At 45.5% G+C, this 12,882-nt stretch overlaps 1 protein-coding gene across 1 annotated transcript in view; it reads left to right on the top strand.

The window, feature by feature from the left end:
- Positions 1-12,882, top strand: part of AHCY (adenosylhomocysteinase) — a 60,893-nt gene that overhangs the window by 8,351 nt on the left and 39,660 nt on the right. Inside the window, exon 4 of the mRNA XM_019539730.1 lies at positions 2,552-2,704. Within this exon, the coding sequence (XP_019395275.1) occupies positions 2,552-2,704 (153 nt within the window). The remainder of the gene's footprint in view (positions 1-2,551; positions 2,705-12,882) is intronic.

Below are 12,882 nucleotides of genomic sequence, written 5' to 3'. Positions count from 1 at the left end.
AGATATCAGGAGGTGCTACTTCACGGTCAGGGTGGCTAGGATGTGGAACCAACTTCCAAAAGAAGTGGTGCTGGCTCCTCCCCTGGGGGTCTTTAAGAGGAGGCTGGTTGTACACCTTGCTGGGGTCGTTTGACCCCAGTAATCTCTCCTGCCATGGCAGGGGGTTGGACTTGATGATTTGCTCAGGTCCCTTCCGACCCTACCAACTATGAAACAATACAAAGGTTTCTGTTTTTCTGTCCTGTCTGGTATGTGTGCTGTTTGGCTGGTAACTGGTGGTTCCTTGGCTTTGCTTTATATTCTAACTAACATGTTTGATGCAGGTTTTAGGGTTCCTGAACTTCTGTGTTTTGAAGTCCTGTTGGCAAATACTATAGCTGTTCCAACTGAGCTGTTTTGTAACGGTTTGAAATGGGCCCAGGTTGGGACAAGCCTGAGGTTTTGTTCTAGGCTGGTCCTGCAGCCAGATCTGGTTTAATATGGAAGCTACATGAAACTGGGGCAGTTTTTAGGAATATAGTTTCCCCCAAAGTTGGCTGTTTTAGCTGTATTCCCTTTAAATATCTTCATTCATTTTAACTCCAATGAATGACCTTGTGGATCCCAGTTGTGTGTGGTTCGTTTTTTGTTTTTGTGTGTTTTTTTTGTTTTTTTTTTTTTTAAAGGTTAGGGGTGATCATGCAAAGTGACACTGTTTATGCTCTGCCCTGAGGCTGGTGTCCCATGGAAAACTGAAAGATCTGTGGCTGCCTGTATTTCTTGCCTTTATCTTTCACTAAGCCTCCATCTACATTTGCTGTTTAGTTCCTACCTGAGGACATGGCTGTCTTTGATAACAGTATGGTCTTGTCAAAATGTATCTGTTTCACAGACAGCTGATGAAAGGTTTGCTAGAAAGGTGAAAGCAGCAGAAGAGAAGCTTTCAAGGAAAACTGATCCCATTCTCATTCAGTTGTTTTATGATAATTATTTCTCAGTTTTTCCTGCTAAAAGGTCACATGGTTTAAGGGCATCAGCATCTCTTCAGGCAGGCTGTGATGGTTGTTTGCTTGGAGCCAGTAGGCTTGATTTGACATAAGGCAGCATAGAGCAGTGGGAAGCAGAACTCCTGGGTTCCTTTTCCCAGTTCCATCAGTGACTTTGCTGTGGCATCTGGGACAAATCCTTTAGCCTTTATTTGTTGGTGTCGTACCTCTGAGATGGGAATGCTGTTCACCTTTTAAGTGTTTGAGATCCTCCTAAAAATTCTGTAAACATGGGGGAGGTTTGAGTATTTGTCCTAATGAATAGGCATAAAGAAATTATGTTTAAGGGGTAGACATAAAAAAAAATAACTTGGTGTTGGGAAATTAAAATACAAGTAGACTGTCTGTCTCTTTAAAATGCTTGTTTTTTTGGTAATGGCTGCATACTTATATGCTAGGAATGTTGCAGAGCCCTGGTTTTCATTGTCGGCTTCTGTTGCATTCTTTATCTAAAATGTGTACGGTTGTCATGCTTGTGTGTACCAGTCAGCCTGTGCTGTCACAATGGCCAAATCTGCTTCCCAATGGCAAGTTCCTGACTTTTAAGGGATTATCTCTTTCATTCCTGCTGTAAAGCTTGTTACCATGAGGCCTTGATATTCCTGTGGCCCAAAGGCCACTTGGGGTCAGGTTAATTAGCAGCCTATATTTTGTAGTCATTTAAAATACCATGTCTGTCTTCAGCCTTGTGCCCTTGCAGGCCAAAGAAATAGGGAGATGAACCAATCAACAGGGAGGCAGTCTTGTTTCTGGCTTGTGAGATAATTGATACAGTATAGAGGGAGTCTATAAAGCTGGAATTCAGACATCCCCTTTCTATATATCATGGAGTTAAAGCTTATTGACAGAATGAGTGAGAGGTGGCTGCTGGCCTCAGTCCTTAGTCTCTGCCTTGGAATTTCTAAAGTTATCAGGAATTAGAAAGAGCTACTGGGTATGTTTCCTCTGCAGAATGAGTGTAATTACAGCATCTTCAACAATGACAGCTTGGAGTACAGAATAGATGCTGGCTTCTTGTGCGCCTTCATGCAGTTGGTTACGAATTCACTGCTATTATTTTTACTTGCGGGAGGCTAGATGATGGCAAGACATGCTATGTTCACAACTTTATTTTTCAGTACAGCCATATTTAGAGGCTCTTCCTAATTCCTAGAAGCTGAACACGAGTTGGGGCAGAAGATGGGAACTGTAGCTTGTATGCATGGCTCCCATTGGTGCTACCTCATTTCTCTTGGTTCTTAAGGATAAGAAGGGAGCTGACGTTCTTGATATGGTCTGACCCAAACTTCCATCATTTCAGGGCATGAAGCATAAGACGCAAGTAATTTTTCTGTTTACTTAGTTCTACTCAGCTGCAGACACATAGCTGATAGTGTCTTTTCTAGCTGGAGGCAGTGATCTGCTAGGGCAGCATGTGCTTTTTGGCTCTGGTACAGAAAACTGCTTATGTGGAAATGCTGATAGAGATGTACTTGCTGGTTGAATAAGAAATTGAACTAATTCTTCCTGCTCTTTTTCTGGTTCAGTGTTTGCCTGGAAAGGAGAGACGGATGAGGAATACTTGTGGTGTATTGAACAGACCCTGTACTTCAAAGATGGGCAGCCCTTGAACATGATTTTAGATGATGGTGGAGACCTTACCAACCTGGTTCATACCAAATACCCACAGCTCCTGAAAGGTAACTTTTGTGGCCTGTTACATTTGGTCATTGTACTTTTTGAGCCTATATGAGATGGCTTGTACAATTGTTTCAGTTTCAACAGGAATCTCTGCTTGTCTACGCAGAGTGGAACAGACACAGAACAGTATTTTATCTACCAATCAACATTTAGAACTTATCCAGAACCATAGCTTATTTGCACAATTTGTTTTTAACTCTTGCTCTGCATTGTACCTACGTAACCCATTCTTATATCCTTCTTACATGCCCTTGTACCTAGAGATGGCAAATTCCCTTTTGTACAAGTTTTTACTTCTGCTGACATTCAGCACTATTTTATTTTAGAGTTCTTTAGCCATTACATATTGTAGTATGTGGGCTTTTCGCCTTTGGGATTTTTTTCCCCCATTTCCCTCCTTAGGGGTAACTGTGGGTGAAGCTGTGACTGCCTGCAGCTCTTCTGTGACTGGAGCTAAACTCAGTTGCCTGTAGCATATAATGTACAGGATGGAAACTCTTATCCTATTAATGTCAACAGTGAAGAGTAATGGTAAAATCAGTGGAGATCAGGGTCACATGTCTTTAGTCAAGAAACTGCTGAAAGCAAGTCAACATATTTAATAAAATTGAAAAGGTAGATTAGCATGAATAGCAGTAACCTTGGGGCTTGCTAATGATGCACAATTGCATAATTAGGCCTATCTTGCAAGCTAATTTAGATGCTGCAATGACAGACTGAAAGCACCAATTGTGCCAGAGAAGTTTGGCACCTTCCCTTATACAGCTTTGTCTGTTTACATAGTACCTGCTGTTTCAGTCTACAGAGCCCATGTGAATAGCTATAGAAAAATATGGCTGGAAGGGAACTTGGGAGATCATGTCGTTCAGTCTGCTTCTCTAGCAGGATCATCCTCATCTAAAGCATCCCAGACAAACATTTGTTTAACCCACATTTAAACTTCCAGTGATAGAAATTCTCTTCTTCTCTAGATGATCTGTTCCTATACTTAACACCCTCAGACTTGGATGTTGGGAAGAATTTTCTAAGCTAAACCTCCTGTGATCCCTGATTACATAGCACATATTGGCTGCTACTTCTGCAACTTTGTCTCAGGTTTTGAGCATTGATTGCTATCTTCCCTGCCAAGACCTTCAATTATCTTCTTAAATCCTGAATCTTCCATTAAGGTGAATGACCTTCCATTGCATGTTACAAGTTCCGTGCAGGCATCTACAAGTTTTTTGATTCATCAATATTTACTTGAACTCTTTTCCTATGAAATACTGAATATGAAGTACTTTGCACTGAGAGGATTGTGTTTTTTTCCTTCTGTAATTTCTCAAGCCAGGCAGCATTAACAGCTGCCACCTACAGAGGCTGGCTGAGCACTGCAGCATAGGGGAGGTACTCTGCTTTTCCTTTCTGTAGTCTTGTTATTTCCAGCTTTCCTGCCCCAATTTTGGATTTTCAGATTAATCCCTATTTCTCCAAACATTCCTACTTCATTTTACATGTACATATATGTTCTCATTTTGCTGTACATGTATAAAGACCATTTGATAGGACATATTTGGTGTTTGTCGCCTGACTCGTATTGTCGTATCATCTCACATGTGGTGTATGTTCATCCCTTCCATGTTGTAACTATATGTTGACCAAACCTCTGTCACAGGGGAAGCAGCAAGCAGGCTTCCAGTCCAATCTCTGCCTAATGCTTCCCAGGCCCAGCCCTTGAAGAGGGCAGAGTATAAAAGCCTGTACAAACCCAAAATATATAAATCCTTAATCCCCATACTGGTTTTATTTATATGCTCATTCTGATCCTGGTTCTGGTGAAGCCAGTGAGTGTCACATCAGGTATGTTTTGTTTTTTTGTTTGTTTGTTTGGCTGAACCCTTACTCTGAACTGGTAACCTTATTTTTTGCGGTTCTATTCTGGTTCATATTCAGCAAGAGACTTTCAGATAATGGTTCAGGTTCTGTTCCAGTTCAGGAAAAAATAAAGGTTCATTCCAAATTTGGTTCAAGTTCAGCTTGACTCCCTGGTTATCCCTATGAGATCATATTAGCTTTTGCTTAGCAGAAGGGCCAGTTCTTGTTTGTTCCCCATGTTCCTGGCATTTGTGTACAGGCAGCTAAGCCTGCTATAGGAAGCCCTGGGCTTCCGTGTCGTTTTAGTCTTGTCCTTTGGCTGGGGTAGGAATGAGTTCCCTTGTTACCTGACCTGTTGATTCTGTTTGCTACTTCCAGACCTTGCAGTTGTTATTGTCCAATCATTCCCTGGCCATCTTGGTTTAAAGCCCTGTCAAGCCAGTCAGCCCTTCTGGCTGAGAAGAGCTTCTTTTCCATCAGAATAAGGTGGGGGCCATTCCTTCCCAACAAACTGCTGCCTCTCCCTGAAGTGTGGACAGTGGTTGAAGAAGCTAAAGCCTTTATGATGGCTTTAGCTTTATGATGCAGCCAATGCTGCAGTCTTCTGTTGACTTCCTCAGTATCTCTCTCCCTCCCGTGTCCATGACCTGTAACTGGAAGGATTGAGGAGAAAGCTACCTGCGCCCCCAACTGTCTGAGCCCAGCCCCCAGAGCCCTGTAGTCATTTGTGACCTGGCCAGGATTCCTCTGAGCTGTGTCTTCCATGCCCACATGGATGAGGAGCATGGGGTAGTGGTCAGAAGGATGGATGAATTTAGGAATCCTCTCTGCCATGTTCCAGATATGGGCCACTGGAAGGCAGCAGACCTCATGGGCCATGGGATCAGGGTGGCAGATGGCTCCCTCTGTCCCTCTCAGGGTGTTGCCCACCACAACCATCCTGCATCTCTTCTTGGAGTTGGCAGCTAGCTGCTTCCCCTCATCCAGAGCCGGTGCTTCTGCTGATATCTGCTGGTGAAGTGAGAGGTGAATACCTATTGCTCAGTTCCAAGGGAGGAGTGACCCTGCTACTGTGTGTCTTTGGACCTGAGACTACCCTCTTCCAAGCTTCTCCTGGGTGTGGCTCCTGGCTAATCATCCTGTTGTCCATTTTCACATAGTTGGGCATCCATGCTCTTCTCTCTTCCTTCTTCAGGAGAAGAGCCTGACTGTAGTAGTAATTGGCTTGTGAGCCCTGATGGCACAAAGTCTACCTATCTGGGCCTGGAGCTCAGTCACGTGGGACTCCGGTGACCTCACTAAAAAGCATACACCACAAGTGGGGGCAACCTTGCTCCCATTCCCAGTTGCTGGCAGCTGTGCCAGGCAGCCCCTGCAGCCCGGAGCCAGGGGCTCTGTCTGGGTGGAGGCAGGAACCATGGGTTCCATCTAGGTGATGCAAGGGAAGGGTGCACCAGCTGAGGCTGAAGTGGGAAGCTGCACATCCCCACCATTGTATGATAATAGGCTATGTTACTACCCCCAAACTGGCCTGCAAACTGCTTCCCCTGTTTGCAGTCCCTCTTCGCTGGTTGCTTGGGGAGTCTCCTTTTTATACCCTTCTGGGCCTGGGCTGACTCAGACCCTGTTAAGGCTTTTTTGCAGGCCCAGGTAGCAATCACTCACTCATCAACAACTTAAAATTATTTGCTTTCCTCAATCATTTCTATAACTACATTTACCACAAATAAAGAAATGTATGAAAGGCCAACTTTGAAATCACTGCAACTTAAGCATTTAATAAGGTCTTTTTAGGTGTATTCAGAATGCATCTTTGAAAATACAAGACAAATCTATTTCTTGTTCACTTTTGTGAAATCTCATTGAAAGCAAGGTAATATGGACAGTAAATGTTAATGTGAAGAAAATATGATGCTGTTATCCTGGAAGTAGGGACCTGTTAGCTCATGTCCAAACATAACTTGAGACTTGTCAGTAACGGTAGATTGACTTAAATCAAACCACTTTAAATTGCCTATTTAAATTGGCAAGTCAAAAGTGCAATTTAAATCCTTGACTTTTATGTACTTTCCCATTTTTTGTGTGTATGTATGTATATATTTTTAAAAAGGTATTTCATTAGTCAATGGCCAAAAATTCATGTTGACTTGCAACTAAATCCAGTTTTTACAGTAAATTTAATATATGCGTCTGTGACAGGCTTGTAGCCACAGCGTTGGCCATCATGCCCCCTGGTGGCCTTTGTAGCTCCTGCCTGTTTCAGACTATAATGTTGCTCTCCCTAGATTGCTCACCTGCCACACCTTGTTTTTAATAATCAAGCTTTAATAATGGAGGTTTGTCATGGGGTACCCCCCATTTTTTTTTAATTGCCCCACTCTAAAGGCATTCTGTCCCACTGTCACCTGCCACACCTTGCTCTTAATAGATATATATTGCAGGAGGCTGCCCTGCATTTATTATAATGACCACCCAACTTGTGCTCATAGCCTTATGGGCCAATCACATGGGTCTCCACCTCCCCTATACCATGTCCAGTGCTTTGCAGATGGCATCCTTACAGATGTTTTACTTACTGCTGATACAGCCCATCACTGGGCCTTATAGTCCCTTGGCCTCTCTCAGCCCCTCTCTGGGTCCTCAGACCTCTGTCTCACACAACCCCTCCCTGGGCTACCAGGCCCTCTGGTCTTTTTCCCAGCACCTCTCTAGGCTGCTAGCCCCTTCTGGTCCCTCTGGATTCATTCTGGTCTCTATTCTTCTGAATGTTCTCCAGGCCCTTAGGCCCATCCAGTCATGTACTCTACTCCCAGATCCCTCTGGATTCATTATGCCTGCTGGACTCCACTATGTGCCTCGGGGACCTCACTATCCAGGCTGTTGGAATCCTCTGGTCCTGGACTCCATTCTGTGCCCTTCACTGGACCCCTCTGGTCCCACTATACTTGCTGGGCCCCACTATGCAGCTCAGGCCCCTCTTGCTGGGCCTGTGGACTTGCATGGTCTCAGTCTCCCCTACCAAGTACCTTTTTGTTCGAGTGTGCTCCCCTAGCCTTCCCCCTCGACAGAGTAACCCACAGGGCTGTGGGAGCTGAGGCTTTCCAGCATCCCATCCTCTATTTCCTCTTGAGTGGCCCATCTGTGACACTTCATGGAGGCTGCCCTGTCACAGGCAGTCCCACCATGCTAACCAGCTTCAGTAGGGTGCAGTTGTAGGTCTTACTCAGTACCCGTTTTCAGGCCTACCTGATCTTATATGTCGCTCTCTGGGCTCTCCCTAGATGTCCTACATCTCTCCTAGGCTGCTAACCACTGGGCCCCCTGGCCCTGACTCCATTTCTATTGAATCCTCCATCCCTGATCCCCCAGCTCATTCTCAGGCCCCTGTCCTTGATCCTTCCTCCTCAGACAACTTGGCACCAGCCATTGTCATCCTGGGCTGCCCACCACTAGACCCCTCCCTCTGCTGTGCTCCCCCTCCCCCCCACGCACCTTTGGCCTCTTCTAGGCCCTGGCCCCACCTTCAGGCCAGTCGAGACTCCAGGCTCCCAGTTCTGGCAGTCTCTCTTGCGGTGGACTGTTTCATCGTTTGGCCCTTCCTGGGCACTCACCCTAGCTTGAACCTGTCAAGGTTCCCAGGATCAGTTCCCAAGCAGCCAGCCCTCTCTTCTCTGGGTCTGTGCTCTTGGGAGGGCCCCCCATAGATCATTGCCTCTCTTAGCTCACCTGGAGCCCCCTGTAGATTTATTTTAATGCAGCCCCTTTTCTACTCTGGGCTCATCTGAGCCCCTCAATAGGCCCCTGTGCCCTTCCACATTCACTGGGGTTCACCCAAATCCTTCCCTAAGTCTCTAACACCTTCAGCCCTTCTCTCGGGACTCACCTAGCCCCTCAACAAGCCCACAAACTCTCAGCCCGTCTTCCAGGGCTTGACTGGCTCCTTCTTAGGCTCTTGTGCACTCAGCCCCTTACTCCCTGGCCTGGGCTGGGCTGGCCTCTCACTAGGCTGCTGTGCGTACACCCCTCACTCTGGGCTGGCCTGGCTTCTCAACACTGCTTCTGTGCATGCAGTCCCCTTCTTGGGGCACTGGGCCTTCCACTGGGTCCCCAGGAACTTCCTCCGTTCCCTTAGTTCCTACCAAAACTTCCAGATGTCACTTCCCTTGCTGGCATTCAGGAGCTGCAGCCTTTCTGCTTGATGATTTTACTACCAGCCCTGCTGTCAGGCTTTGGGCTTATAGCCATCCCTCCTCCAGTCGGGCAGCTCCCTGTCAGTCAGGTGATTCCTTTAATCAGGCCTAGTCTCACCTGCCTGCCCCTGGGTCAGCTGACTAATTGGATCTGACCAATTAGTGGCTCAGTAGATGGTCTGACCTCTTAATAGCAGGCATACCAAGTGCCCTGCCACAAAGCTATGTCGGCACACCTTAAAGTGAGCCCTAATCCTAATAATTTCCCATTGGGTTTCTTGTGAGCCCCAACTAGCCTCAATCCAGCCTTCAGGCTTGATGGGTCTCTCTCAGCCTGACTAAGTCTCTGTAGGGCACCTGTAGCCTTAAGAGAAAATTTGCATGGCTCCTTCTCCACCCCTACACCATACCCCAGACCTTGTGGATGTTCTCTCTCTGATGTTAACTTATTTATACATCTGGCTTCCTTGGCCCCTCATATCCCCCTAGTGCCTTACAGTGTCTCCCTCAGAGCTTTCTGACCCTTAGTCCCACACGCTGCCCCCCCAACAGGCTCTCAGACCCCTTTGTCTGGCTTAACCCTCTGGCAGACACCTCAACCCCTCTAGGGGTTTAACATTAACATAAACAAAGGCCACTTGCTCGTAAAACCTAGTGATGTTTAGCTAACTCCAGGCCCCTGCAGGAGCCCTGCTTCTCAGTCTCTCCCTGGCAACCATGCAATAACTGACTAGTGCAGGCTCTGGGCTTACAGCTCCAGCCTGAGCCCTCTTCCCATCAGGTGAGTCCCTTGTTAGCTCCCCCCTGCCACCTGCAAGTGCCTCTCAGCCTGCTTATGCCATTAAAGGAGCAGGCACATCCCAGTCCCCTGCTACTGTTTCCTATATATTAAATATATAGCTTAACATAGTTAAATTTTTAGAAATCCTTTATTTTGGTATGCTATAAAATGGTGAAATCTATATATATATTATTCAGAGATTAATTTTTATTTGTATCAAGCTACATTAAAATGGCAATTTGTATTTAATTAAACTTGGAAAACCAGCACTCAGATTAAGTAAACAATTTTTAATGTTTTGAATACATAAACTTTTTTTATCAAAACATGGTGGACACTTGCAACTAACTTATTAAACTTTCATTTTAGAAGTATGAACTGTGACTAGTGTATTAAAACAATTATTTCAGGTCACCTGGGGAAAATTTTTGAAATGCTTACGTGAAAGTCATTTGATTTTGAGTTCCTACTTGCCTAATTCTCATCACACCACTGAATTGGTGGAAGACCCTAACCAAGCACCTGGCACTGGAGTTCTTTAAAGTGCTACACTAGCTTTTACCAGCAGTAGCCTCTTCTGCAGGTACAGAAAGAATATTTTCTTCATTTGAAGTGGTTTATTCAAAGCTGAGAAATTGATTGGGAGTTGAAAAAGCAGGAAAGGTGGTGTTTTTTTTTTTTCTCTCCCACTGAATAAAAAGAGGGAGGAGGATGAGATTTATGAGTTCTAAGATCTTCTAGAAAGGGGGTAAAAAATTTTCAAAACCATCTAGGTAAAAAAAAAAAAAAACAACCCCTAGTTTTCTCATCTTAAAGTTCCTGCTTCCCTAATTCTCTTTAAAATGAGACAACTCTTGTTTTTACCTATGCTGTTTTGAAAATTTTGACAATTTTAAACATACCCACAGAACTGTTCATTCAAAATTGATGCATTTTATCTTTGTGGAAACTGCTGCAAGTTTTAGTGCATGTATTTGATAAACATGCTTTTTAAGCAGCCCTTTTGTCTCACTTCTACATGGTACAAACCTATGCATGGTATTAATCCAAAGCAAGAGGTTTGTTATTTACCATATAGTTCATTGGACTGGTCTGTAGCAGTGTCAACAGTATTTCAAGCCATGTTGAGTGTGTATTCCAGATGCCCCCCCACAAAGGATTCATGTGCTAATTAGCCCCTCACTCATGACTGGAACCAGGTGTTCTTGTCATGAATCCTGAGACCCTCCAAAAATGTATATACAGATGAGGTGTGGGACAACTTGGTCTGTCTGGTTCAGTCTTATGGAGGGTCGGGTTACACTAATCATATATGACAGGCAGACAGAGGAGGTGACAGAGGGATTCTGGGTAAACTGTTTGGTGCCCTGTTTGGGTCAGGAGGGTGACCATATGTCATGGATGGGCCAGGACAATCCTGGATTTTGGAGGTGGTCCTGGCCAGCTGGTGAAAATTTAAAACAAGTGTCCTAGGTATGTGGTACAGAGGCAGCAGCAAGAGCTGTGAAATAGGAAGTCCTAGCAGAGAGTTAAAAGCACATAAACGCTTATTGTTACTTCACGAATGTTATCATCTGTGAAGTTAAGAACAATGTATCATTAGTGGACCTTTGACTCCCTGCAGCAGGAAGGGGGAGGTAGTGGTGTCCCAGATTTCACATTGTTCCATATTGTCACTCTACTTTTTGGTGATTGTTTTCCAGATATTTAAGGCTGGTGAAGAAATAGGATTTACTGGAAATGGGGAAAGAAAGGTGCAGCTCAGCTGCGGGAGTGAAGAAGTTGAAATATATTCAACGTAGTGGCTTACCACTGTTTCAATGCTGTATTGACGTTTTGCCCATAGGCTATAATGGGGAAGCTTGAAACAGCCTATAACTTTTGTCATTTCTGGCCTGATTTGGATGAAATTTGCAGGAATGGTAGCCCCTTCTGAGGGCATGAAGCCTGCCAAGTTTCAAGAAGATGGGTGCAGGGGTTTCAGGGAAACTGTGGACAAGCAAAACTCATGATGGGGTGACACGGTGCGTTAAGGTGCAGCAGGGTGAAAGCTGCAGATATGCTAGCCCCTGCTGCAGCCATGAAGCCTGCCAGCTGTTAGGTGCAGGGGGAGTCTGGGTTCTGGGGCCCTGCACCTCTAGCTACTAACAGGCAAAGCTAGAATACACAGCTCAGTAACTGACACCAATGCAGAAAGCAGGGCAGTACAACCAATGCTGCCTTTTATGCAGTTTTTCCATTTCTCCCCCAGAGCACCAGGATTGAAGAGACCTCAGGGAAGGATCCCTGTAATGGGTCAGCTACACAGTCAATAATGAGAGCAGCCCTTCCCTCTCCTTATTTTAGTTCCTGTTTCCCTGCAGACAAGCCCAGCTTGAGCTTCAAAACTCAAAACAAAACAAGGCAAGTCAAAATGTTTTGAAGCTGTTTTGTTTTGATTTCACTGTTTTGACTCATTTAGAGCTCGAAACAAAACTGCCGGCGAAATTTCACACTGCGTAGCTGTTTAAAATGCTGATGCAAAACTCAAACACTAGGTGGCTCTTCATCTCTTCTCTAGTGTGCAGCAGCTGTTGTAATGCCTTGATACCACAGCTGTACTATTGCAGCCTTTGGGAGCATGAAAGAGAGAGTTCAGGAAAAGCCAGGATTTAAATAGCTCTACTAATGAGCTAGTGGAAATCCTGGGATTCAGTTATGTCCCAGGCTTGTAAGAACAGCACGAAAGCCAGTCAGGTGCTGTCAATGTGAGAGATTCATGACAGATTGAGTATTCTGCACCCAGAAGCTCACAGGAAGGATGGGAGTTAAAACTTGTATCTCATTTATATTGGTGGAGTGGGTGTCACATTGATAGTGTCTAAGGATATGGACTAATGTACCTCCTAACCTTTTTAAAAGGGGAGAGGGAGCTGCTAATTGAGTGCACATCAACTGTTATGATGCATCTCCATGTCTGCATGCCACTCCAGCAGTTAAAGTTGGCTAAATCACTGGTCTGGGAGCTGCTGGTCCAGCACTCAATTGCTTGTCCAGCGGTTCCCATTGCTCATCTGGGGGTGGGGCATGTGCCCATGGATCTATGCGGGATGGGGTGGGGCCGGGGCTGTGCCAAGCTCTTCCCAGCAGGTTGGGGCTGTGCTGGGAAGGGGGCTACTGGGTCATAGCCCCTTCCTAGTGCAGCTCTGCCCCACCAGGAAAAGCTTGGTGTGGTCCCACATGGAGCTGGGGACATGTCCCCCCCCCCCCAACCCGGTTGAGCAGTGGGAGCTGCCGTACAAGCAGGTGAGCACCAGGCAAGCTGCTGGACCAGCGGCTCCCATATGTGTGGCAAACAGCGTCGCGCTGCCCC

The sequence above is a fragment of the Crocodylus porosus genome, unplaced genomic scaffold, assembly GCF_001723895.1.
Source record: "Crocodylus porosus isolate Cpor-Errol unplaced genomic scaffold, CroPor_comp1, whole genome shotgun sequence".
NCBI classification, from domain to species: domain Eukaryota; kingdom Metazoa; phylum Chordata; order Crocodylia; family Crocodylidae; genus Crocodylus; species Crocodylus porosus.
The sequence above is the reverse complement of the archived record's forward strand: the minus strand, read 5'-3'. Positions and strand labels throughout refer to the sequence as shown.